The sequence below is a fragment of the Oncorhynchus gorbuscha genome, linkage group LG22, assembly GCF_021184085.1.
Source record: "Oncorhynchus gorbuscha isolate QuinsamMale2020 ecotype Even-year linkage group LG22, OgorEven_v1.0, whole genome shotgun sequence".
In the NCBI taxonomy this organism is placed as follows: Eukaryota; Metazoa; Chordata; class Actinopteri; order Salmoniformes; family Salmonidae; genus Oncorhynchus; species Oncorhynchus gorbuscha.
In genome coordinates, this window is record NC_060194.1 from 12,781,504 (window position 1) to 12,808,649 (window position 27,146).

At 40.5% G+C, this 27,146-nt stretch overlaps 1 protein-coding gene across 1 annotated transcript in view; it reads left to right on the forward strand.

Moving 5' to 3' along the window:
* The first annotated feature begins 25,514 nt into the window (after window positions 1–25,514).
* The window catches only part of LOC124009398 (dihydropyrimidine dehydrogenase [NADP(+)]), a 144,237-nt gene continuing 142,605 nt past the window's right edge, over window positions 25,515–27,146 (forward strand). The window contains exon 1 of the mRNA XM_046321200.1: window positions 25,515–25,757. Within this exon, the coding sequence (XP_046177156.1) occupies window positions 25,728–25,757 (30 nt within the window). The 5' untranslated portion in view covers window positions 25,515–25,727. The remainder of the gene's footprint in view (window positions 25,758–27,146) is intronic.

The window sequence follows — 27,146 nt, forward strand, 5'->3', positions numbered from 1 at the left end:
TTGTTTGTCTTTTGAAAAAAGTTGACACGCTCGCTGGAATTCTAAATCAACAGTTGCCAGATTTGTTTGCACTGAACTGACACATTGACACACATAGCAGTGAATCCTTCTGTTTCACAAATGGCTTGGCAAGCAAGGGCCGTCTCCAAGATCAAAGAAAGAGTGCCTTCTTCTGCTTTCACCAGTTTCTTTCACAGCATCACAATAACACTTCTGCACTCGGCGACTGAGAGCTTTTTGGATAGCGTTCGGTTGGCAGAACAAATTGTTTTATTTAAAGCGCATGTATTGGCTTGGTCACGGTTTTGGAAATGATTGTCTTTGCTAATCCTACAGCAGGTCTTTTATGTAAAACATGCTCCTGCCAGGACCTACAGAGAACATCTAGTTTGTAATGTATTGTACACATTTCACACTGGCTTCCAGTATTAGTGTTGATTAGGGCTGTCAAACGATACAATTATTTTATTGAGTTGAATCGCAGGATTTACTGTGATTAATCGCAAATTCTGAATTTTCACAAATTAAACTGCAATTTAAGATCTTTCATACAACCAAAACATTCCAATAATATTGACTTCTTGATTTTGTCTAAAGTAACAGTTTTCTCGAGTAGGTGAATTGAGAAAGCACGCTTTCTTCAACCTCAATCTATATGTGTTTTTGCATTGCATTTGCTGTATAGATTATGTAGTTGGGATGTTTTCAGTGTATTTTGAATGCTTTCACACAATGCGATTAATTACAATAAAAAATATGAATGCACAAAAATGATAAAAAAGTGAACTTGAGTTAACTGATTAACTCTGACCAGCTCTAGTGTAGATTGAACCAATGCTATAGGAGAATATAATGCAACAGCTGTTGCCTCGAGTCACATGTCACTAATTTCATTAAGTAACAGGCACTAAATCCTTGAGTTCCTAAAGAAAACAAAACAAAACGGAAACGATGCAATGTGAAATGGACCGGAGGGCTTTACTTGATGGTTGTCGACCCAACTCCCTCTCTGTGACTCCTCCATCTCTCTTCGGCTTGGATGGTGCTCATGCAGATTCAGATTGTGTCTATGTCACACCTTGCCATCTGTCACCTGCGGGGTCAATGTGTCCCACACGCCACCCTGTGCCATGCTGGCTGGTATCATTGTAAGGTCAGAGAGGGTTCATCTACAATGCCTCTGATGGCACTATTGATGCAACTTTCTCCACACTTCTGATGACCTTACTAAGGCTTTTGTAGCCGATCATCCGCCTGGGGAGAACAGTGATCCAACAGAATGACGAAATTGGCAAGATAGTGGGACGCCAGAGGGCCCTGGGTCTCCTGGTCCCTGGCAGGAGTTCAGAAGGGTGGTGGCCAGTCTTCCAGTATAGACTAACACCTTGGTACAGTTGAAGTCGGACGTTTACATACACCTTAGCCAAATACATTTTAACTCAGTTTTTCACAAATCCTAACATTTAATCCTAGTAAAAATTCCCTGTCTTAGGTCAATTAGAATCACCACTTTATTTTAAGAATGTGAAATGTCAGAATAATAGTAAAGATAATTATTTCTTACAGCTATTTCTTTCATCACATTCCCAGTGGGTCAGAAGTTTACATACACTCAATGAATATTTGGTAGCATTGCCTTTAAATAGTTTAACTTGTGTCAAACATTTTGGGTAGCCTTCCACAAGCTAAAGTGGGTGCATTATCATACCTCCTGACAGAGCTGGTGTAACTGAGTCAGGTGTGTAGGCCTCCTTGCTCACACAAGCTTACTCAGTTCTACCCACAGATTTTTTTATAGGATTGATGTCAGGGCTTTGTGATGGCCACTCCAATACCTTGACTTTGTTGTCCTTAAGCCATTTTGCCACAACTTTGCAAGTATGCTTGGGGTCATTGTCCATTTGGAAGACCCATTTGCAACCAAGCTTTAACTTCCTGACTGATGTCTTGAGATAATTCTTCAATATATCCACGTAATGGATATGATGCCATCTATTTTGTGAAGTGCACCAGTCCCTCCTGCAGCAAAGCACCCCCAAAACATGATGCTGCCACCCCCGTGCTTCACAGTTGGAATGGTGTTCTTCGGCTTGCAAGCCTCCCCCTTTTTCCTCTAAACATAACGATGGTCATTATGGCCAAACAGTTATATTTTTGTTTCATCAGACCAGAGGACATTTCTCTAAAAAGTATGATCTTCCTTGCTGAGCGGCCTTTCAGGTTATGTCATAAGGTGAATGCACCAATTTGTAAGTCGCTCTGGATAAGAGCGTCTGCTAAATGACTTAAATGTAAATGTAAATGTAAATGTCGATATAGGACTCGTTTTACTGTGGATATAGATACTTTGTACATGGTTTCTCCAGAATCTTCATGGGCCTTTGCTGTTGTTCTGGGATTGATTTGCACTTTTCGCACCAAACTACGTTCATCTCTAGGAGACAGAACATGGTATACTTGCATACTATTGTTTGTACAGATGAACATGGTACCTTCAGGTGTTTGATTTTCCCATGATGTCAAGCAAAGAGGCACTGAGTTTGATGGTAGGCCTTGAAATATATCCACAGGTACACCTCCATTTGACTCAAATGATGTCAATTTGCCTATCAGAAGCTTCTAAATTCATCATTTTATGGACTTCTCCAAGCTGTTTAAAGGCACAGTCAATTTAGTGTATGTAAAATTCTGACCCACTGGAATTGTGATACAATGAATTATAAGTGAAATAATCTGTCTGTAAACGATTGTTGGAAAAATTACTTGTGTCATGAACAAAGTAGATGTCCTAACCGACTTGCCAAAACCAGTTTGTTAACAAGAATTGTGTGTAGTGGATGAGAAACAAGTTTTAATTACTCCAACCTAAGCGTATGTAAACTTCCGACTTCAACTGTATGTCACGCTCTTGTGATTTCTTTACACTCTACCTCCTGAGGCGATGGACACCCGACTCTGAATGGTGTAGCTTCATACCAGATCCTGGGACAAGGAACAAGACTGAGAACACCTTGTCACATTGTCTTACATCCAAATAGGGTCAACCTCTCGAATATAGAGTAGTAACTTGGGCTGCTCTTCTCCAAGCAGAGGAAACAAACTCCTATAAGAAGCGACAGGAGCCCGACATTGACCGTTGCAAAGCTACAGGCAACCTAGTGGTCCGCTAAAACAGGGGCCCATCAATCCAGTTTAGAGGTGAAAGCTGTCCGGCGCCTAGTTCTATTCCCTTCTTTGATTCTATAAAGGACTTCAACCAGTGGCCCAAACAGCCCCGAGCAGACTCAAAGGTGTAGCGGTGTAGCTGGCTGTACCCCCCTTTCCTCCAATGTAATCCTCTCCTTCCTTACCACCACAGCGGTAGAGGCAAGCAGGCAGAGAGTGTTTAATCCCTGTGCTTTCTGACAGTGCTCCTGCAAGGAACAAAAGGTAAAAGAGAGAATCCCTGCCGAGTCAATACGGCCCAAAGCTGTGTTTATACCAGTCAGATAATGAACAGACCTGTCTGGACTGTGATATATTGACGGATATACAGGGCAAGCAGGTTGAGCTGCAAAATGTGGCCTTTTTGTATTTAATTTCAGTGTCTCAATAGTCATGTTGATGCCTTTCATTGGGAATGAACCACCAGAGTATATGTATGGTTCATGGCAATTCCAAGGTAAGAGGTTTGTCTGAAAGCTATTCCACTCCAACATAGGGCCATAGATATCTTATTGAAAATACATTTCTGACTTCATTGTGTTATGCATGTCACGTATTTAAAATGTATGTACTGTGTGTACATGTATTTTAAAACTGGCAAATAAAATTGAATGAATCAATCTGGGAAAAGTTTTGATGTTCACAGTAATGTGGCTAACTTTATGGACAGAAAAGCGTGAAAAAAAGAGTCATACAATCAATTGGCCTAGTGTTTAGAGTGTTGGACTAGTAACTGGAAGGTTGGAAGTTCAAATCCCTGAGCTGACAAGGTACAAATCTGTCAATATGCCCCTGAACAGGGAGTTAACCCACTGTTCCTAGGCTGTCATTGAAAATAAGAATTTGTTCTTAACTGACTTGCCTAGTTAAATAAAGGTAAAATAAAATCAATAGGCTTCCTTAAGCCAATGCTCTTTCCCCAAAAACTACAGAATATTTTAGATCAAGCTCAAACTGGACATCTGAGATCTAAAGCAAGCTTTGAGGGATTTAACTCTTCAGGAAAAACATTTATCCCGTTTCGTTTTGGGGGGGGGATTTGCTATGGTATGAAGTTGCTTAGAGGTGGCTGAGTAAACTGTTCAGGTGCTCCGACATTCTCCGACATTCTTTGCTTTTAAAGCCTTTCATTGCGAGTGAACCACCAGAGTATATTTACAGTGCATTTGGAAAATTTTCAGACCACTTGACTTTTTAAACATCTTGCTACATAACAGCCATTTTCTGAAATGTATTAAATAAAAACATTTCCTCATCAATATACACACAATACTCCATAATCACAAGTAGAAAACGTGTTAAGAAATTGTGCAAATTTATAAAAAAAATATATATTTAAAAAATACCTTATTTACATAATTATGTAAAAAGCACATGACAGCCCACTTGGAGTTTACCAACAGGCAACTAAAGGACTCTCAGGCCACTAGCAACAAGATTCTCTGGGCTGATGAAACCAAGATTGAACTCTTTGGCCTGAAAGCCAAGCCTCACATCTGGAGGAAACCTGGCACCATCCCTACGGTGAAGCATGGTGGTGGCAGCATCATGCTGTGGGAATGTTTGTCAGCGGCAGGGACTGGGAGACTAGTCAGGATAAGGGGGGAAGATGAATGGAGAAATGTACAGAGTGATCCTTGATGAAAACCTGCTCCAGAGAGCTCAAGACCTCAGACTAGGGTGAAGGTTCACCTTGCAACAGGACAACAACCTTAAGCACACAGCCAATACAATGTAGGAGTGCCTTCAGGTCTCTGGAGTGGCCCAGCCAGAGCCTGGACTTGGACACGATCAAACATATCTGGTGAGACCTGAAAATAGCTGTGCAGCAACGATCCCTATCCAACCTGACAGAGTTTGACAGGATCTGCAGAGAAGAATGGGAGAAACTCCCCAAATATAGGTGTGCCAAGCTTGTGGCGTCATACCCAAGAGACTTGAGGCTGTAATTGCTGCCAAAGGTGCTTTTTTTGCACACATTTCTATAAAACAGTTTTTGCTTTGTCATTATGGGATATTGTGTGTAGATACTGTAGATGAGGAAAAAAATGCAATTTAATCTATTTTAGAATAAGGCTGTAACGTAACAAAATGTGGAAAAAGTCAAGGGTTCTGAATAATTTCCGAATGCACTGAATACTATCTGAAAATGTAGCTAGCTAGACTCTCTTACCTGTATTATACATGGATGAAATCTCCATCTGTCACCGATGCATGCCATGGTTGCCCTTAGTTTGAAGATGTAATCCAGAGACAGGTGTTTTGTACAACAGCCTTCTGTGAGTTCTCTTTGACTCCCTCCGCCTATTTACAATCAAATGCCAGAATTTTCTCCATCTCCTTAGCTATCATCCTCTGCCTCCACAGGGCATTCCACTGATTTCAAAACTCAGTCAACTTCTTCTGTGACAACAGCACTGTTGATCACCGTTACAGAAGACTCTACAACATCTGGTTCAATTATACATTTTCAGAGTCAGAGAGACTCAGCATGGCACAATCGTCCTCCAGAAAGTGGAGAGCATTAGCAACAGTTTTCCAGTTCTTCATGATACCTTTTAAAAAAGCCGCATTAGAAAGGAATACTTACACATACTGCGCAGCTCATTAAAGACAGAAGCACAGACAGACCAATGAGAAGTTTAGTTATAAATATATTTGACCGAAATATGCTACATGGCTGTTTGAAAAGGCCGCATGAAATTTCAGCCTGTTTTGGTGGGATGGAGTTTTTGGCCTGCCCGTTGACATCACCAGATGGTAAATTAGTTAATAGACCAATAAGAAAGAGTTCCTAATGTCTCTGCAAATAACAGCTAATTTTCAGTTTTCCCCTCTCCACTCAGACCACTCGCAGTAAAATTCTTGCTTGAGAATTTGCTCTTTACTATGAAGCCATTTTTGGTTATTTTGACCATCTGAATTGAAAACAATCGCAGTAGTGTACTTCATTGTTAGACAGAAATGATTTGACATAGGGATAAAAACAGCTGCATTGGAACTTTAAGTTACATGATTGCAGTGCCTTAAGCTGTTATTTCATCATGGGTTTAGGCTTCCTTGAATCTTGTTAGTGTTGGAGGTCGGTCTGCGGCTACAAACACAGAGATGCCAGGCGGCATTTTAAACCAACATTTAGAGCACTGGAACGTACAGGCAGAATTTCAAGCATGACATACAGCAGGTGTAGGCAACCCTGTTCCTGGAGTGCCGCAGGTACTGCAGGATTTTGTTCCAACTACGCTCCACACCTGACCAACTGAGCTAATTGATTAGTTCAGAGATTGCCTAAATTAATCACAGCTGAGCTTCCAGGTCGGTGAAATCAAAAACATGAAGTGTCTGCTTCACTCCAGGTCCAGGGTTGCCTACCCCTGACATACAGTATGTTCATTTTCAAGCCTTAATCCAACCGGGATGAATGTGGGACGAGTTTCTATTGCCATAAAAACACAAGACATCACATACAGTAAATCTCCTCTATGTCAATGCAAGCAGCAAACCCACAAATCAAGAGCCCCCCAAAAATGGCATTAAATCATTTTTTTTTTTAATGCAAGCACTTAATTTCCTTTCCCCTCTTGGCTATGGGAGTTGACATATGGATTGTATGAAGGTATTAAGGTATTTTTATCAAGATGTTACCATGAAAAACAGTAAGCCAAGCAGGTGGAAGCGTTTGATGACATTTTAGGCTGTCACAAGAAGTCAGAGAGCATAGCTACAACTGTTGTCTTTTTTACACTCGCTGTTTGTTTGTTCCCTATGCATAGTCACTTCTCCCCCACCTACATGTACAGAGTACCTCAACTAGCCTGGAGCCCCGCACACTGACACGGTACCGGTGCCCCCTGTATATTCTCATTATTTTTTATTCTTACTGTGTTCATTTTATTATTACTTTTTTATTTTAGTCTACTTGGTAAATATTTTCTTCTTCTTGAACTGCCCTGTTGGCTATGGGCTTGTAAGTAAGCCCGGTAAAGTCTACACTTGTTGTATTCGGCACATGTGACAAGTCAAATGAGCTTTGATTTGATTTGCTTCCAGTCCACAGACGCTGAAGCCTTGCTTTACTGTGGGTTACACAACAGCATTTGGAATTATCTTTTTCATCAACTGTCTAGCCACAATGACAATTTTAACCTTGAACTGTAGACGAAAATAATCAATTGTGTGCCATTTTATTTAGGTAACAATCAATCTGTCCTTCTGTAGCTCAGTTGGTAGAGCATGGCGCTTGTAACGCCAGGGTAGTGGGTTCGATCCCCGGGACCACCCATACGTAGAATGTATGCACACATGACTGTAAGTTGCTTTGGATAAAAGGGTCTGCTAAATGGCATATATTATTATTATTATATTATGTAAATGCCTGTGCCAAAGCCTGCCACATTATCCTCCAACGAAGGCACTTCTTTATCAGTACCAAAATGTCCAGTTTTCCACTCTACTTAGTATTTTGTTGATGCACACGTGTGTCGATTACATCATTTATAACAACTGATATCAATGACGTATAGATGATGTAATGCATTATAGACGACTCCAAACGCAATACTCTACTATGTTTGCCTATGACTGCGTTTAATATCTCAGAACTCCAGCGTTTAGTATCTCAGTGGCTTTTATACGTTCTTTGAATTAACTCCAACTCTAACTCCGTCAGAGCCCTTTTTCTCTGGGGATCAAAGCGTGGTGGGAGGTGAGTCATGGGTTGCTGCACAACACTAATAACTCTTTAACTTCCAATTAGTCATGGTGAATAGCGGCAAAACTCTATGGAGGATGTATAGTACAGTACAGTGTAACCCAATGCAAATAATCAACACAGTCGCATGGGAGGGCGGTAAATGTCCTACAATTGATATAGGGCTGCTAACGGTTTTTCATTTGTCACCCCAAAGAGATTATGACTACTGAAGAGCGTTGCCGAAAAATTGAAATTTCTGCCCACGCATGATAATTATAATTTCTAATTACTAGCATTTGCATGACACCTGTGCCATTGTTTTCTATTGAGATTTACTTTTTATGAATGTTAACTGTGAAAGTTTCCCTGCATATTTGTTCAATTGTAATCCGGTCCTACACTGTAAAAATAGAACAATTCAGAACACAGAGATTGTGTAATAAAGCCGTGAAAAGTAGTGCACCTAACCTGAGATCTGTTTTTCGAACCCAATGCAATTGTTATGATACACAATAAGTTTTGTAATGCTTTATTTGGACAGATTAGGAACACGGGGAGACAGAGAAGGAGTGAAAGACAGGCGGAAGCAGGAATTGAACCCCATCTTCTGGGGCAATTGATGGTACATTTCATTGGAATTTGACACACGCAACCACAAAGCCACACTGTAAAAAGTCATTTTTGGTAAATTGAAATTTACAACAAAAACAAAAACAAACATAAAAAGATACATAAAAAGCAGAATTTACTACACATTATTGCAAGGTGTTTCAATAATTTGTTCATTTCATTTCACCAAAAGATTTAAGAATAACATCCAAGTTAATATGAATTTAAGTATATTTTATGATGATAACCAAAGATAGAGGACATTTTGTGATTGAACCCATTGGAAGTCTGGTTTTAATCTCATTGCACTTCCTATCTTGCCACGTGGCTCTGTCAGGACTGAGGGTAATTCCATTTTTTTTTTTACTTAATGATTATTTTACAAAATGTTGTATCCATGTTTAAAGAAAGAAATGTATCATCTATATTAGTACTAAGCAGCTTGGTGTGCCATGAGGATCATGCCACAATGAATGAATGAATGGATCATGGTGAATGGATCATGATGAATGATATGAAAACCGGCAGGCTAAATTATGTTCAATGATGAGACGACCCATTCCCACATTTCTAACTTTTTATGTTAGAGGCAAATACAGTATCCTGCAATTCTTACTGTAAAAACTCTAGACACTGCCTGCCAAAATGGGTTAAACTGGCAAATGATCAGATGCATAAACCAATGTTAACCATGAAATACTCCAGACGAAGTGATCTAACTCTGCACTAGACAGGATTTGAAACACTATAATGGTGTTTAGAAGATATAAACAGAGGAAACGACACCAAAAGAGAACGTATCTAAATCTGCACTGAACAAGACTCGAAACACCAAAATAGTGTTTTCAATCTTTTCCGGTAGTGCTCCCAGACCCTGGCGAGGTGTTACAACACAGCATGTAATGTATCAAAACTTCTCAGGATGATGTGTTCCAATACTCCAGCAAAGTTCGGGTTTCGTCTCCTTCAAGTTGGTGGCAGCTCAGTTGCCACTGGTTTTGGTGTTACAAAGCACTTCTTTTGAATAGTGCTGAGTACCCCCAACAGCAGACATTTCAGTTGTAGACCTGATGCTGCCCCGGAATCAAGTGCACTCTCTGATCAGTGTGGCGCCTTAAGCTTTTGAGCTGTCAGCAGGAACAACTTAGCTACAACAACAGTTACATTTTCCAAACATGAATATTAATGTGGAGAAAAACTATTAGCCTAAGGTTTGCCTTATTAGAATAAGATCTTAGAGTGTTTTAATGGAATGAGAGTGTTAAAACAATACCCTGTCGCTGCAACAAATGTTTTATGGTATTCAAATTAGTTTCTAAGGAATAATTATGTATTGAAGCACTGTAGGGCAATGTATGTTTTAATTTTACATTTTTAATTATTTCATTGTTATTGTTATCAGACACCAGTTGACATTATTCTTGTTTTTTCAGGGACACGCCTGAAAACGAGATGGTTCATCTCAAGAGATCCCATCTTGCAAAAGTTCCAATAAATCAATAAATGCTGCCCGTTATTGATTGTTATGCCAAGAACGTGTGTGGAAAGACAATAGTGGAGCATTTCTCGAAAAGACACGAGCCACAACAGCTACTACACAGGAGTGAACACGCACACACGCGCACACACACGCACGCACACATGCACGCACACACACACATGCATGCTCTCACGATCACACACAGCCCCCCCCCCTTCTCCACACACACAGCAATACTAACACACCTGCTAGGAGAGGGAGTACAATGCACACCAGTGTACCGCATTACTAAAACCAACCTGCACAATTACGCAGGTGTTTGAACGTCAAGCTCTGTGAGAGCATTTCACCTGCTGTGTGCTGGGATGAAACAAGCTCTGAATGTAGCCACAGAAGTAGAAACAAGGAAGGAGAGGAGGTCCTAATGGAAAACTGCAGGAACTTCACATGTGAACGTGTGAAGCTTTCCAAAAACACATATTTTCACGTGATCACATGATCTTATGTGAAGTTAATGTGATAACATGTCGCAACGTGTAAAGCAACAACCCTCTGGGCACGAACTGGTTGAATCAACGTTGTTGCAACGTAATTTGTCAACGTTCTGCGGTGTGGAATCTGTGCTGAGTGTTCGAAACATTAGGAACACCTTCCTAATATTGAGTTGCACCCTCCTTTGCCCTCAGAACAGCCTCAATTCATCCAGGCATGGACTCTACAAGGTGTCGAAAGTGTTCCATAGGGATGCTGGCCTAAATTGACTCCGATGCTTCTCACAATTGTTACCTGCCTACCACAAATAGACGTAAAATAACGGGATTAAGCCAGTGGCTCAGCTGGAACTAATACAAGCAGTAGATACATCTCGTTTAAATGCTGATATTTGGTTGTGTTGTCAACCAAACACAATTCAATATTACATTTGTTATGCAGGTGAGTGAGGACCCAAAAGCGACTTAACAGAAACTGAGTTTATTAAAGTCCAAACAGAGATAACATAATCCTCAATCCTTTACAGGAAATGTCCAAACGGGGAAAACATAAATCCTCTAGTTGTTGAGGGGAATTGCAGGATAAGCGGCAACAGACTGCAGGTCCCTTCGGGTAGGCGCGGGCCGTAGCGGACAGAGACACCTGCTCACACGCAGCATCTGATGATAAGGCAAAACACGACAGGACGGAACAAGGACACAGCAAACAGCAAACAGCAAACAGCAAACAAGAATCCGACAAGGACAGAGGCAGAAACCGAGAGAGAAATAGAGACCTAATCAGAGGGCAAAATAGGGGACAGGTGTGAGAGAGTAAACGAGGTCGTTAGGAGAATGAGGAACAGCTGGGAGCAGGAACGGAACGATAGAGAGAGAGGGATAGAGAGAGGGAAAGAAACCTAATAAGACCAGCAGGGGGAAACGAATAGAAGAGAAAGCACAGGGACAAGACATGACAATATATGACAATACATGACAACATTTGTATATTACAGGAAATAGCCTAAAGTTAAGAATATAATGCAACATTGAATCTTAAAATGAGTACTGTAACTCATCAATGGCCACATTTTGAGATTTCTGTTACTATACATTTCTTCTTATGTAATCATATAAAGCATGCATGTTTAAGATAGCATGCATAGATCAACGCAGGTCGGTGGAGATTTTCACAATTTCTGTAATAGTCTGTGCAGAATCTCAAACGTTGAAATGCAATACAGGTAATGGACAACAGGTGGAAATTAATAAAGGAGTGGTTCTGCAGGTGGTGACCACAGACCACTTCTCAGTTCCTATGCTTCCTGGCTGATGTTTTGGTCACTTTTGAATGCTGGCGGTGCTTTCACTCTAGTGGTAGCATGAGACGGAGTCTACAACCCACACAAGTGGCTCAGGTAGTGCAGCTCATCCAGGATGGCACATCAATGAGAGCTGTGCAAGAAGCTGTGGCAAGAAGGTTTGCCGTGTCTGTCAGCGTAGTGTCCAGAGCATGGAGGCGCTACCAGGAGACAGGCCAGTACATCAGGAGACGTGGAGGAGGCCGTAGGAGGGCAACAACCCAGCAGCAGGACCGCTACCTCCGCCTTTGTGCAAGGAGGAGCAGGAGGAGCACTGCCAGAGCCCTGCAAAATGACCTCCAGCAGGCCACAAATGTTCATGTGTCTGCTCAAACGGTCAGAAACAGACTCCATGAGGGTGGTATGAGGGCCCGACATCCACAGGTGGGGGTTGTGCTTACATCCCAACACCGTGCAGGATGTTTGGCATTTGCCAGAGAACACCAAGATTGCCAAATTCACACTTGCGCCCTGTGCTCTTCACAGATGAAAGAGGGTTCACACTGAGCACATGACAGACGTGACAGATTCTGGAGTCGCCGTGGAGAACGTTCTGCTGCCTGCAACATCCTCCAGCATGACCGGTTTGGCGGTGGGTCAGTCATGGTGGGTGGCATTTCTTTGGGGGGCCGCACAGCCCTCCATGTTCTCGCCAGAGGTAGCCTGACTGCCATTAGGTACCGAGATGAGATCCTCAGACCCCTTGTGAGACCATATGCTGGTGTGGTTGGCCCTGGGTTCCTCCTAATGCAAGACAATGCTAGACCTCATGTGGCTGGAGTGTGTCAGCAGTTCCTGCAAGAGGAAGGTATTGATGCTATGGACTGGCCCGCCTGTTCCCCAGACCTGAATCCAATTGAGCACATCTGTGACATTATGTCTCGCTCCATCCACATACGCCACGTTGCACCACAGACTGTCCAGGAGTTGGAGGATGCTTTAGTCCAGGTCTGGGAGGGGATCCCTCAGGAGACCATCCACCACCTCATCAGGAGCATGCCCAGGCGTTGTAGGGAGGTCATACAGACACATGGAGGCCACACACTACTGAGCCTCATTTTGACTGGTTTTAAGGACATTACATCAAAGTTGGATCAGCCTGTAGTGTGGTTTTCCACTTTAATTTTGAGTGTGACTCCAAATCCAGACCTCCATGGGTTGATCAATTTGATTTCCATTGATAATTTTTGTGTGATTTTGTTGTCAGCACATTCAACTATGTAAAGAAAAATGTATTTAATAAGAATATTTCATTCATTCAGATCTAGGATGTGTTATTTTAGTGTTACCTTTATTTTTTTGAGCAGTGTACTTTCTTATGGCCCTTCTTAACAATGCAGAGAGAATATCAAATTAATTTAACAGTGAAATACATAATAATAAATACACAAATTAGATTAGAAGACCAGTGATAAAACAAATATCTGGTGTTGTATTACCTTTGAACTTTGCTTTTAAATGGTTGAACGCGCCGTGATAGACATTTGGCTGACAACTTAATGAGAAATCAGATATTGTTTTTTAATTGGAATTTGGTTGTACTCTTAGATGGTTGAAAGCATAGTGATGAAACATTGGAAATTCAACTAACTTTTTGAGTAGGTGAATATAGGTTGCAATCTAATTTATCAACGCATCAACCACATATTACCCAATTATCCACGTTGAAATGATATGCTGTTCATGAAACTACACATGGTGAAACATGTGATCATGTGAAGTGTTCCAAAAACATGTTTTCACATGATTTCACATGTGAAATTCCATGTGAAATCATGTTTTTGGTTTAAGGGGGGAACTTGCAGGTGAAACTCTTTACCTATCCTCAGATACACACTGATTCTGTCTTTAAAATAAAACACTTTTGTAAATTATGTGATGTGATGCTGGTGATATAATATATGAAGAATTTATTTCTAAACGCTTCATCCACAATAAAACATATATATTCATCAGAAATGATTGCTTATGGGTACCTTATGGGTAAAATATTACTGTTCTCAGATTTTTTATCTATACATTTTAGGTGGATAGTTTATTAGGTACACCCATCTAGTACCGGGTTGGACCCCTCTGTAGCCATGAAGAGATACACCTGGTTAACAAAAAACATCAGATTGCTGTGGCGTTCAACCTTTGCTCAATTGGTGTCAAGGGACCTAATCTGTGCCAGGAAAACATTCCTCACTACGTTAGACCACCGCCACCAGCCTGTACCGTTGACACCAGGCAGGATGGGGCTATGGACTGCTTATGCCAAATGCTGACTTTTCGATTAGCATAACACAACAGGAACCAGGATTCGTCAGACCAGGCAATGTTTTTTCCACTCCTCAACTGTCCAGTGTTGGTGATTGTGTACACACTTAAGCCGGTGTGGTCGTCTGCCGCAATAGCCCGATCCGTGACAAGGATCGTCGAGTTGTGCGTTCCGAGATGTCGTTCTGCACATCAATGTTGTACTGCACAGTTATTTGCCTGTTTGTGCCCCCCCCCCCCCCCCCCCCCCCCCCCCTGTTAGCTTGCACCATTGCCATTCTCCTTCAAACTCTTTCATCAACAAACTATTTTCACCCACAGGACTGCCGCTGACTGGATGTTTTTCGTTTGTCGCCCCCATCTCGGTAAACCCTAGACACTGTCGTGCATGAAAAGCCCAGGAGCCTGGCCATTTATGAGATACTGGTTCCTGTGCGCCTGGCATCGACGATCATACCATCCTCAAAGTTGCTTATGTCAATCGTTTTACCTATTCTAATGTTCAACCGAATAGTAACTGAATGCCTCGATGCCTGTCTGCCTGCTTTATTTAGCAAGCCATGGCATGTGATTTACTGTCTGGAGGAGCGCATCATTTTCGTGAATGGGGTGGTAATACCTAATATTTTTAGCTGGAATGGAAGGTTCGTATCATGTATATTTGTTTGTATATTTGTTTCTTTCCTGTATATTTGACTGTCTCATGTGTCTCACCTACTGTAGCTATCTGAAGATGAATGCCCTTTACTGCAAGTCGCACTAGATAAGATCTACTAAATGTGTAAAATGGCAAAATGTACATGTTTTACATACAGATCTCATGTTATTGATTTAGAATTTTGTCAAACTTTAAAAATAAATATTTATGTCACAAATGTATCATTTGTACAGTTCTTTATTAAACATGTCATTATTTGTCACATTTGGCTGTGTAAAAGAGAGCAGTACTATTTTTTTTATCTGAGAGTGATATATATAGCATTTTCCAAAACAACATTATCAGAAAATAAACCATCATGTAATAGATTTTAAACAAATACATGTTTGTCATTGAACAACTCCATGCCATGATTAGATAGTGAAAAAACCCACCACTCTCTTTCAGAATTTCTCTTTCATAACTAATAAAAGCTCATTTACAAACATTTCTGAAAATGGATATAAATTATGAAACTCTTAATACATATCGGATTATTATTAGTGAATAAACACACTGTACATGAATACAAAATACTGACTTGTCAGAGAAGTCTTTTGGATGCACCAGCTACAGTTGTATACAGTGCCTTCAGAAAGTATTCATACCCCTTGACTTATTCCACATTTTATTGATTTACAGCCAGAGTTCAAAATGGATTAAATAAAATAAACAGCTCACCCCATCTACACAAAATACCCCATAATGACAAAGTGAAACATGTTTTTAGACATTTTTGCAAACACATTTGTATTCAGACCCCTCAAGTCAATACTTTGCAGAAGCACGTTTTGCCATGATTACAGCTGTGAGTCTTTTTGTTTAGAACTCGGTAGTGGGTGTTGCAACTGAGAACAGACCATTTTTACACGGTACTCGCTTCAGCATCAGCGGTCCTGTTCTGTGAGCTTGTGTAGCCTACCACTTCACGACTGAGCCGTTGTTGATCCTAGACGTTTCCACTTCACAATAACGGCCCTTACAGTTGACCGGGGCAGCTCCAGCAGGGCAGAAATTTGACAAACTGACTTGTTGGGAAGGTGCCACGTTGAAAATCACTGAGCTCTTCAGTAAGGGAATTATATGGCCAACGTTTGTCTATGGAGATTGCATGGCGGTGTGCTCGATTTTATATACCTGTTAGCAACAGGTGCGGCTGAAATAGCCGAATCCAGAAAGGGGATATACTTTTGTATATACAGTGCCTTCGGAGAGTATTCAGACCCCTTGACTTTTTCCACAATTTGTTACGTTACAGCCTTATTCTAAAATGGATTAAAATGTTCGTTTTTTTCTCATTAATCTACACACAATACCCCATAACGATGAAGAAAAACAGATTTTTAGAAATGTTGGCAAATTTATTTAAAAAAAATGAAATATCACATTTACATAAGTATTCAGACCTTTAATCAGTACTATGTTGAAGCACCTTTGGCAGCGTTTACAAGTTACAAGCTTGGCACACCTGTATTTGTGGAGTTTCTCCCATTCTTCTCTGCAAACCCTGTCAAGTTCTGTTAGGTTGGATGGGGAGCGTTGCTGCACAGCTATCTTCAGGTCTCTCCAGAGAAGTTTATTCAGGTTCGGGATCTGGCTGGGCCACTCAAGGACATTCATAGACTTGTCCCGAAGCACCTCATGCCTTGTCTTGGCTGTTTGCTTAGGGTCGTTATCCTGTTGGAAGGTGTACCTTCTCCCCAGTCTGAGGTTTTCATCAAGGATTTCTCTGTACTTCGCTCTGTTCATCTTTGTCTCGATCCTGATCCTGATCCCTTTCCCAGATCTGTGCCTCGACACAATCTATTTTAGAATAAGGCTGTAACGTAACAAAAGGGTCTGAATACTTTCGGAAGGCACTAGAGGTATTAGAGGTCGACCGATTAATCGGAATGGACGATTAATTAGGGCCGTTTCAAGTTTTCATAACAATTGGAAATTGGTATTTTTTGGCGCCGATTTTTAAATATTTTTTATATATACCTTTATTTAACTCGGCAACTCAGTTAATTAAGAACACATTCTTATTTTCAATGACGGCCTAGGAATGGTGGGTTAACCGCCTCGTTCAGGGGCAGAATGACAGATTTTCACCTTGTCAGCTCGGGGATCCAATCTTGCAACTTTACAGTTAACTAGTCCAACGCAATAACGACCTGCCTCTCTCTCTCTCGTTGCACTCCACAAGGAGACTGCCTGTTACGCGAATGCAGTAAGCCAAGGTAAGTTGCTAGCTAGCATTAAACTTATCTTATAAAAAACAATCAATCATAATCACTAGTTAACTACACATGGTTGATGATATTACTAGATATTATCTAGTGTGTCCTGCGTCGCATATAATCTCACTGAGCATACAAGCATACAAGTATCTAAGTATCTGACTGAGCGGTGGAAGGTAGAAGCGTAAACATTCATTCAAACAGCACTTTCGTGTGTTTTGCCAGCAGCTCTTCGTTGTGCGTCAAGCATTGCGCTGTTCATGACATTAAGCCTATCAACTCCCGAGATGAGGCTGGTGTAACCGAAGTGAAATGGATAGCTAGTTAGCGGGCGCTAATAGCGTTTCAAAAGTCACTCGCTCTGAGCCTTCTAGTAGTTGTTCCCCTTGCTCTGCATGGGTAACGCTGCTTCGATGGTGGCTGTTGTCGTTGTGTTGCTGATTCGAGCCCAGGGAGGAGCGAGGAGAGGGACGGAAGCTATAATGTTACACTGGCAATACTAAAGTGCCTATAAGAACATCCAATAGTCAAAGGTTAATGAAATACAAATGGTATAGAGGTAAATAGTCCTATAATTTATATAATAACTACAACCTAAACTTCTTACCTGGGAATATTGAAGACTCATGTTAAAAGGAACCACCAGCTTTCATATGTCCTCATGTTCTGAGCAAGGAACTGAAACGTTAGCTTTCTTACATAGCACATATTGCACTTTTACTTTCTTCTCCGATACTTTGTTTTTGCATTATTTAAACCAAATTGAACGTGTTCCATTATTTATTTGAGGCTAAATTGATTTTATTGATGTATTATATTAAGTTCAAATAAGTGTTCAGTCAGTATTGTTATAATTATCATTATTACAAATATATAAATGGGCTTTTTTGGTCCTCCAATAATCGGTATCGGTATCGGTATCGGTATCGGCGTTGAAAAATCATAATCGGTCTAGTATGTATACTGTATCTGATTTGTTAAGCACATTATTTGTATCTGATTTGTATCTGATTTGTTAAGCACATTTTTACTCCTGAACTTATAACAAAGGGGTTAACCCGTTGAATACTTATTGACTCAAGACATTTTAGATTAGAATTTTTATTAATAAAAAAAATGTCTACAAACAAAATTCCACTTTGATATTATGGGGTATTGTGTGTAGATCAGTGACACGATCTCAGTTGAATAACTGTTTAATTCAGGATGTAAAACAACAAAATGTGGAAAAAGTAAAGGTGTGTGAACACTTTCTGAAGGCACTGTACAGTATATGAGCCAGTGTTTCTCCTTAACATCACTTAGACTTTGATGGAGGTAAGCCTACTACGCAGGTTTGCGTTTCTTGTAATGAATCTTGTTCTGAAGGCAGCTCTGCAGTGGGCACTAGCTGGCACAGCTGAAAAGACATAAACTCAGATATTTAAACCTAACCTTAACCACACTGCTAACCGTAATGCCTAACCCTAACTTTAAATTAAGACCAAAAATAAAATAAAATATATATATATTGACTGTAGACAATTTCGACTAGTGGAAAAAACAAACCCATCTAGTGGAAATTTCTCAGTCCTGCCTACAGGACAAGACTCATCCCAATAAATGTCAACCTTCATCTACAGTTCTGTTAGGAAAAAGGAATATTGGTCAAACCTTGGGAATATTGACCACAATCATAACTCATAACAACTGAAATCCTTCTGATGAATAAAGAGTGTACAATACGTATAATATGCTTATTATATAACAATAACTTTAAGATAAGAGTATACTTGCCTGATCTCTTGTACATTATTTGTCTCTTTTAGCTCAGCACCATCTCAGCTCCTTATCTCTTCTGTCCACAACCAGGTGTCAGCCCCTCAGTGGATTCACAACACAACATGAACAGTCCCCCACCGGAGATCCCTGGCATTCGCTGGAAAAAGACAGATGGCAAAGAACAACCTCAGAATGTGATATGAGCAATGTGTAAGAAAAGAAGGATACACAGTCCTGCATAGTGGATACATTATTTAAAATCAATACATTTTGTCTTTGTTTTTACGTTTTTTTTACTCTCTCTCTCTCTCTCTCTCTCTCTCTCTCTCTCTCTCTCTCTCTCTCTCTCTCTCTCTCTCTCTCTCTCTCTCTCTCTCTCTCTCTCTCTACCTTGCTCTCTCTCTTTCTTGCTCTCTCTCGTAATTTAATCATGTGTATTTAAGGGATGGATGCATTAGGGTTTACACCAGCCGACAGTGTGCCAGCCAGAGCCAGGAGTTGTAAATCAACTCACTTTGAATGACATCTCCCCCAGACAGAATTCCTGCTGAATCATCACATCCATGTTTGTCAGGCCTAGGACAGTGGACCGGATTGGTTGAGCATGCACATCAATCAATCAACTCCTGACCCAGTCTTTGACCTTGAGCTGGCTGGTGTACAATATGAATATACTGTTTGTAAGCAAATCTATTAAAGCTTTCTGGAGGGGACAATTTCACACCACACTGACCAATGGGATTGTCTGAGTCAGCTGCTAACAGGAAGTAAAAATGTACAACTAATGGCATGAGGTAAGTATATATGTGTGTGTGTGTGTGTGTGTGTGTGTGTGTGTGTGTGTGTGTGTGTGTGTGTGTGTGTGTGTGTGTGTGTGTGTGTGTGTGTGTGTGTGTGTGTGTGTGTGTGTGTGTGTGTGTGTGTGTGTGTGTGTGTGTGTGTGTGTGTGTGTGTGTGTGTGTGTGTTCAAGAGCCAGTGTACAGTAACACACCACAATGACCCTCTTGCACTGTCCTGATATGCAGTTCATACCTCTGTCATCAAATTCAATTATATTCACCATTCCACACACTTGCAATGCTCAGATACTTCTTTTATGTGTGGATATCATTAGAGGTTCTTGGTAATTATCAGAACATATGAGGGAGTCCTCTTAAAGATGATCAGTTGGGCATGATTATTTTATACTTTTTACTTTTATATATCTCTTTTGTTACATTCACTGCACTTACTTGGATTGAATTACATGTGTGTTGTTCTAAATGTTTAATGCCCTGCTACAGCCCTGAAATTAATAAAGTTGCATTTTATTGAACTGTATTGTCTGATAGGCTACATGTGTATACAATCGTCTTGCTCTTCCAGTGTTTCCCTACTGTATAATATAGAGCAGACCTATGTAACTGCAGGCACCTGAATGTTTGCCTTTTAGAGATACCTTCATCATTCAAACAATGTCCACGGGATTCATTTATAAACCGTGCACATATACAAAACATAACTGAAACGGTGTATTCACCAGTTTGTACACAACAGTTGGCATTTATACAGTGAGAATGTGCTCACCTCCCCGCAAATGTTACACCATGCGTATGCACATCTGCTATTGGTTGAAATATGGTATTGCAAGCTGGCATGTAAGTATTTTGATGAAAATGTTTTTCATGAAAAACTAAAAACACAAAAACACATGAACAGGAATGCAGCCATTGTGTTCTGTTTTTAGAATCTACAATAATTAGACATAGTGATCTTGTTCCTATTTATTTAATTTTCTTAACCATTGCAGAATAAAGTATTTACCTTTTTTGGCCGTGATGGGTTCATATTCCGGAAGGAGCCATAAAACAAATGATCATCTGCATCTCTAATTTAATTAGACCTAGTTGCCTAGGAATTAGATACAGTTTCAGTCAGAAGTTTATAATACACCTTAGCCAAATACATTTCAACTCAGTTATTCACAATTCCTGACATTTAATCCTAGTAAAAATTCCCTCTTTTAGGTCAGTTAATGATTTATTTCAGCTTGTATTCCTTTCATCACATTCCCAGTGGGTCAGAAGTTTACAATTAGTATTTGGTAGCATTGCCTTTAAATTGTTTAACTTGGGTCAAATGTTTTGGGTAGCCTTCCACAAGCTTCCCACAATAAGTTGGGTGAATTATGGCCCATTCCTCCTAACAGAGCTGGTGTAACCGAGTCAGGTTTTTAGGCCTCCTTTCTCGCACAAACTTTTTCAGTTCTGCCCACCAATTTTCTATAGGATTGAGGTCAGGGCTTTGTGATGGCTACTCCAATACCTGGACTTTGTGGTCCTTCAGCCATTTTGCCACAACTTTGGAAGTATGCTTGAGGTCATTGTCCATTTGGAAGACCCATTTGCAACCAAGCCTTAATTGATTTCTTGAGATGTTGCTTCAATATATCCACATAATTTTTCTACCTCATGATGCCATCTATTTTGTGAACTGCATCAGACCCTCCTGCAGCAAAGCACCCCCACAACATGATGCAGCAACCCCCGTGATTCACGGTTGGGATAGTGTTCTTCAGCTTGCAAGTGTCCCCCTTTTTCCTCCAAACATCATTATGGCCAAACAGTTCAATTTTGTTTGATCAGACCAGAGGACAGTTCTCCAAAAAGTACAATCTTTGTCCCCATGTGCAGTTGCAAACTGTAGTCTGGCTTTGTTATGGCGGTTTTGGAGCAGTGGCTTCTTCCTTGCTGAGTGGCCTTTCAGGATATGTTGATATAGGATTCATTTTACTGTGGATATAGATACTTTGTACCTGTTGAAAATGTTAGAAACCGATTAAAAACGTCAATGCTACCGTGCATACCTATATAATGACGTAATGACGCCACGTAAAATGTTGTGCTACACGTGCAACACAGCATTCCTAACCTAGCCCACAATGTCTGCTGTGTGGATCGAGCAGTCAACAAGTCGAGCAGTCATTTGATCAGTCACTCAAAGGCAAAATCCATTAAAGCCAAGATAATGGAATTCATTGCCCTTGACAATCAACCGTTCTTTGTTGTGGGTGATGTTGGCTTTCACCAACTGGTCGAGCACCGGTACACACTACCAAGTGCGCTATTTTTCAGATGTTACCCTACCGGAGTTACACAGTAATAGCGTTACTGCTAATGGTTTCATGACATACATACTATGAAACGTTGTTTGGGTCTTTGTGTGTCAAAAAATATACAGTAGCACTGTCAAAGCTGTACAAAAAAGTCTGCAAACAAGCAAACACCGGTCACGAATGATGTGATTACAATACCACATTGGTAATAAAGCATCATTTTTTTGACCGCAACTTCTGGGGTAGCTAGCTTTAGCTTGGTACCTAGCTAGCACCAATACAACCAGAGTGAAAACAATGGCCAGTAGAAACTGCAGTAATTTTCATTATTCTTAGCAATGATTTAGGAATTGCTTAGTAAGTATTAGCTAGGCTGCCACTTGTTGTTCGCCTAGCTTATAACCGGACCGGGTTATGTGTTGTGAAGCTAGCCACAATAAGGATTAGGCGCAATAGTGGCATGTGTGGTTTGCCTTCATAATAAAAGTATGTTATTGACAGTGATAGAAATGAACACAAATAGTCGAATTATGCCATACTTTTATTTTGAAGGCTAACCGCAAAGTCCACTAATTTTGGCTAATCCTTATTGTGGCTAGCTTCACATAGATGGGTCCGACCACCATTTATCAAACAATAACTGTTTTATAAATTAGGGTTATTTTAGATGATGACACCTAGATTATGTCGTTTTGATTTGTTTTGGGTGAAGCGTCTGCTAAATGGCATATATTATTATTATTATTATAAGAACATTGTTTGCATCCATGAGCTAAGCTAGCTTTTTTAAATGACCAGCACTGTAGATGCACGAGACAACTTTACAGCATTATAGCTTACGTATCGATGGATCATTGTGACATATGAAATACGAGTGATAGTGTAATCAATGTGTAATAACTACGTGATGAACACGTTAAATGATTATGTGATTTGCAGTCATATTCAGGTCCTGATTCGTCAACATGCATATATTAACAACCCTCCAGGCAAGCTTCAATGCCATACAACTCTCCTTCCGTGGCCTCCAATTGCTCTTAAATACAAGTAAAACTAAATCCATGCTCTTCAACCGATCGCTACCTGCACCTACCCGCCTGTCCAACATCACTACTCTGGACGGCTCTGACTTAGAATACGTGGACAACTACAAATACTTAGGTGTCTGGTTAGACTGTAAACTCTCCTTCCAGACCCATATCAAACATCTCCAATCCAAAGTTAAATCTAGAATTGGCTTCCTATTTCGCAACAAAGCATCCTTCACTCATGCTGCCAAACATACCCTTGTAAAACTGACCATCCTACCAATCCTCGACTTTGGCGATGTCATTTACAAAATAGCCTCCAATACCCTACTCAACAAATTGGATGCAGTCTATCACAGTGCAATCCGTTTTGTCACCAAAGCCCCATATACTACCCACCATTGCGAACTGTACGCTCTCGTTGGCTGGCCCTCGCTTCATACTCGTCGCCAAACCCACTGGCTCCATGTCATCTACAAGACCCTGCTAGGTAAAGTCCACCCTTATCTCAGCTCGCTGGTCACCATAGCATCTCCCACCTGTAGCACACGCTCCAGCAGGTATATCTCTCTGGTCACCCCCAAAACCAATTCTTTCTTTGGCCGTCTCTCCTTCCAGTTCTCTGCTGCCAGTGACTGGAACGAACTGCAAAAATCTCTGAAACTGGAAACACTTATCTCCCTCACTAGCTTTAAACACCAACTGTCAGAGCATCTTACAGATTACTGCACCTGTACATAGCCCACCTATAATTTAGCCCAAACAACTACCTCTTTCCCAACTGTATTTAATTTATTTATTTGTATTGCTCCTTTGCACCCCAATATTTTTATGTCTACTTTGCACATTCTTCCATTGCAAAACTACCATTCCAGTGTTTTACTTGCTATATTGTATTTACTTTGCCACCATGGCCTTTTTTGCCTTTACCTCCCTTCTCACCTCATTTGCTCACATTGTATATAGACTTGTTTATACTGTATTATTGACTGTATGTTTGTTTTACTCCATGTGTAACTCTGTGTCGTTGTATCTGTCGAACTGCTTTTGCTTTATCTTGGCCAGGTCGCAATTGTAAATGAGAACTTGTTCTCAACTTGCCTACCTGGTTAAATAAAGGTGAAATAAATAAATAAATAAAAATATTTGACACGTCAAATAGGGTTATTTTTGACATGCAAAGACCCAAACAGCGTTCCATAGAAATCCTGGTTGAGAATGAAATTACTGAACAAATGAACAATGAAACAGCACAGCAAGTAAGTGAAAGGTTTTGATTATGCTTAACTGGTAATGGGGACATGACAACAAAATAACTTTTTGGTCAGTGTGGTGTGTGTGTATATGTGTGACCTTTATTTAACTAGGCAAGTCAGTTAAGAACAAATTCTTATTTACAATGACGGCCTACCGCGGCCAAACCCGGATGACACTGGGCCAATTGTGCGCCGCCCTATAGGACTCCCAATCACAGCCTGATGTGATACAGCCTGGATTCAAGCCAGGGCCTGTAGTGACACCTCTTGCACTGAGACGCAGTGCCTTAGACCGCTGCATCCATGTGTGTGTTAACTATTTAATGGTACTAGAAAGCTTAAAAGGCCACAAAAATGTTAAATATCGGATATCTGTATCTGCCAAAAATGTCATATCGGTGCATCACTACTAGTAACCTACCGTCCGTACTGTAATTGCATTTCTATTTTAGTAGCCTGCCTTAGACAATGTTTCAGAATTTGCTGGCAGTCCATCAGTCCATGAATTCAAACGTTCTGCTAACAGGTCCAAAACATTTGCAGTTGCTTTTCAGAAACTGCTCTTTCAGAAATGGACAGTCCTTTCCCAGATACAGCATACATTACTGCTGAAGAGTAAAACATTATAACAACACAGTAAATAGACCGATAGTTTACGTGAAATAGTTGATTGTATGGTTAGGCTACATGTGGTGTGCTATAGGAACATGACATCATTGCGCATCTTAGAACGTATACCAAGGCAGACCATAGAAACCCAGTAATCTATCCAGTAATCTATACTACATATTGAACAACAATTAGTTGTTTGCATGCCGTGGCCTAATGCCAATAGTTCCAAATAATACCGCAAATAAAGCCAAGGAAGTTATTGTCAACATAAAAGGTAAATGGAGGGAGTTTTTCTCGTTCACCCACGCACAGTTTTATGATAGGTCTGATTTATAACCGGAAACATGCTTATGTATGGTATGGCATGTGCCAAGTGTATACTTCCTAATATTTTTGTATGTGAGCAGACTTTTCATAAATGGTACACACAGAAATGTGTGACATTTACGCTATAAATGAGCGTAAGGTTTATAAATGAGGCCCCTGGACGGTGTGTCTCCTCCAATATCTTTGTTTGCAACTGAAAGACAAATCACAGCTCTTTTATTGCACATGGCCAGGGTTGCACAACTGTCCTTGAAAACAGAGGTGGTGAAAGGCAGCAACCAACGCAGCAACCTACAGTAGCCTACCAACTGTGAATGGATGTCAGTGCTGACGTTCAACATGCTGCAGAACAGTTATCCATGCTATGTGCCCCCTCCTCACCTTATAATGGACTCACAACAAACTTTAACCTTTCAAACTCCCTTATCAGTGTGATTACATTGGTCCAACGAAACACATCAGTCTTTATGGACAACATATGTGCTGCTGTGTTTAACTGGATGTGCTTTTTAAATAAATATTTGATGTTTCAGACAGCGCATTCGAACTCAGAATGGAATAAGCTACTACAGAGCACAAGAGAAGTTTTGAACACACAAACCGAACGGTTTATTTGAACTTTTACCTGACAGACAAATTACCAAAAGAGAAACATGCTGAGTAAAGACCTTCCGGACATTGAGGTACATGATTTCATAGTTGTTAATCTGTTTTATTCACTTGCAATCTCAATTTGCGACCCCTGAGTGAGGTGTCTTTTTGCTTTACTTTTTATGCGCAGTGTTTAGCCTACCTACTTGAGCCATGTCGTAAATAAATCTGGGTTGACAAACTGCTAGAATTAGATAGATAGGAGCAGCGAGCAAAAATTTATAAATTAGCCTACTCTTCAGGTTTGACCAGTTATGGAGGGATTTTTCTTTGGGACTTTTTATTACTTGTTTTTTTTAGGCTGCATGGAGAAAGAGAACTTACCTTAAAATAGTATACTGTGTACATGACACTGCAACAAAATGTCCCCATGGGGACAATAAAGTCCGTCAGTAAGTAAGGTAGTAAGTAGTGTTATTTTGAGCAAGGTGTTAGATAAAGTGGCACCGCGAGACCCTTTCTTCAGTCTAAGAGAGCACATGCAAGCTTTGCGCGGAAGTTTGCCGACTACTTTGCCGTCTTTTCCTTATGTGATAGACTCACACACTTGTTCAGGCAATGCAATTGTAAAAAATAAATGAATAAACCAGCTACAATGCTACAGCTACTCATCAGCTAGCACGAGAATTCATTCTTCCTTCTCATACTAGCCAATCATTCTGTAGCTACCACTGAAGTTTCAGCACCATGGACACCAAGTGCAGCCAGATGCATGATTGCATTATGCCTTTCTATTTTGATGGGGAAAAAAATATTTACAAACCAATAACCGTTGCTTTAAGAATTGACCTAAACATTATAATAATAGTCGATTGGTGATTCCACTACTTCGATAGCCTACACATTTTTTTTTAATCAACACCATGCATAGGCCACTTTTACTAACAGCTTATGTAGACTGGACCAACAAAAAACAGGAATAAGGATATTTTGCATCTGCCATTTGACCAGAAGGCTGAGTATAATCCATGCCGGTAAATTAGTACGACTCACCTTGCAAATACTGTAATCAATGATGGGACATAGGCCTACATAACCTCTAAAAAATATGAGCTTTATACAATAATATCTGGTATTACTGAATGCATCATTGTATTAAACCAACCCAAGACATGCCGGTGGATGGGCATGCATAATATCCTTTGACAATACCTACACCTCTGCCTAGGTGACATGTAGACGTCCTTTTATTGAAGACATTTGAATGGAGAGTGTCCCGGGGTAAGTGACGGCCTCTATTAGCATTTCTATTAATGGCTGTTATGACAACACTCATGTGACCATGGCTGTGTCAGGGTGCGTTTAAGACGTGGTCTAAATGACTCCTGTCAGCTGTCGAAAATACCCCACTAAATGTCATCATAATGGCTGTCTGCGGGGCAATTAAACCGGCCGTTCATCTTGTGCTGCGCTGGAGACGT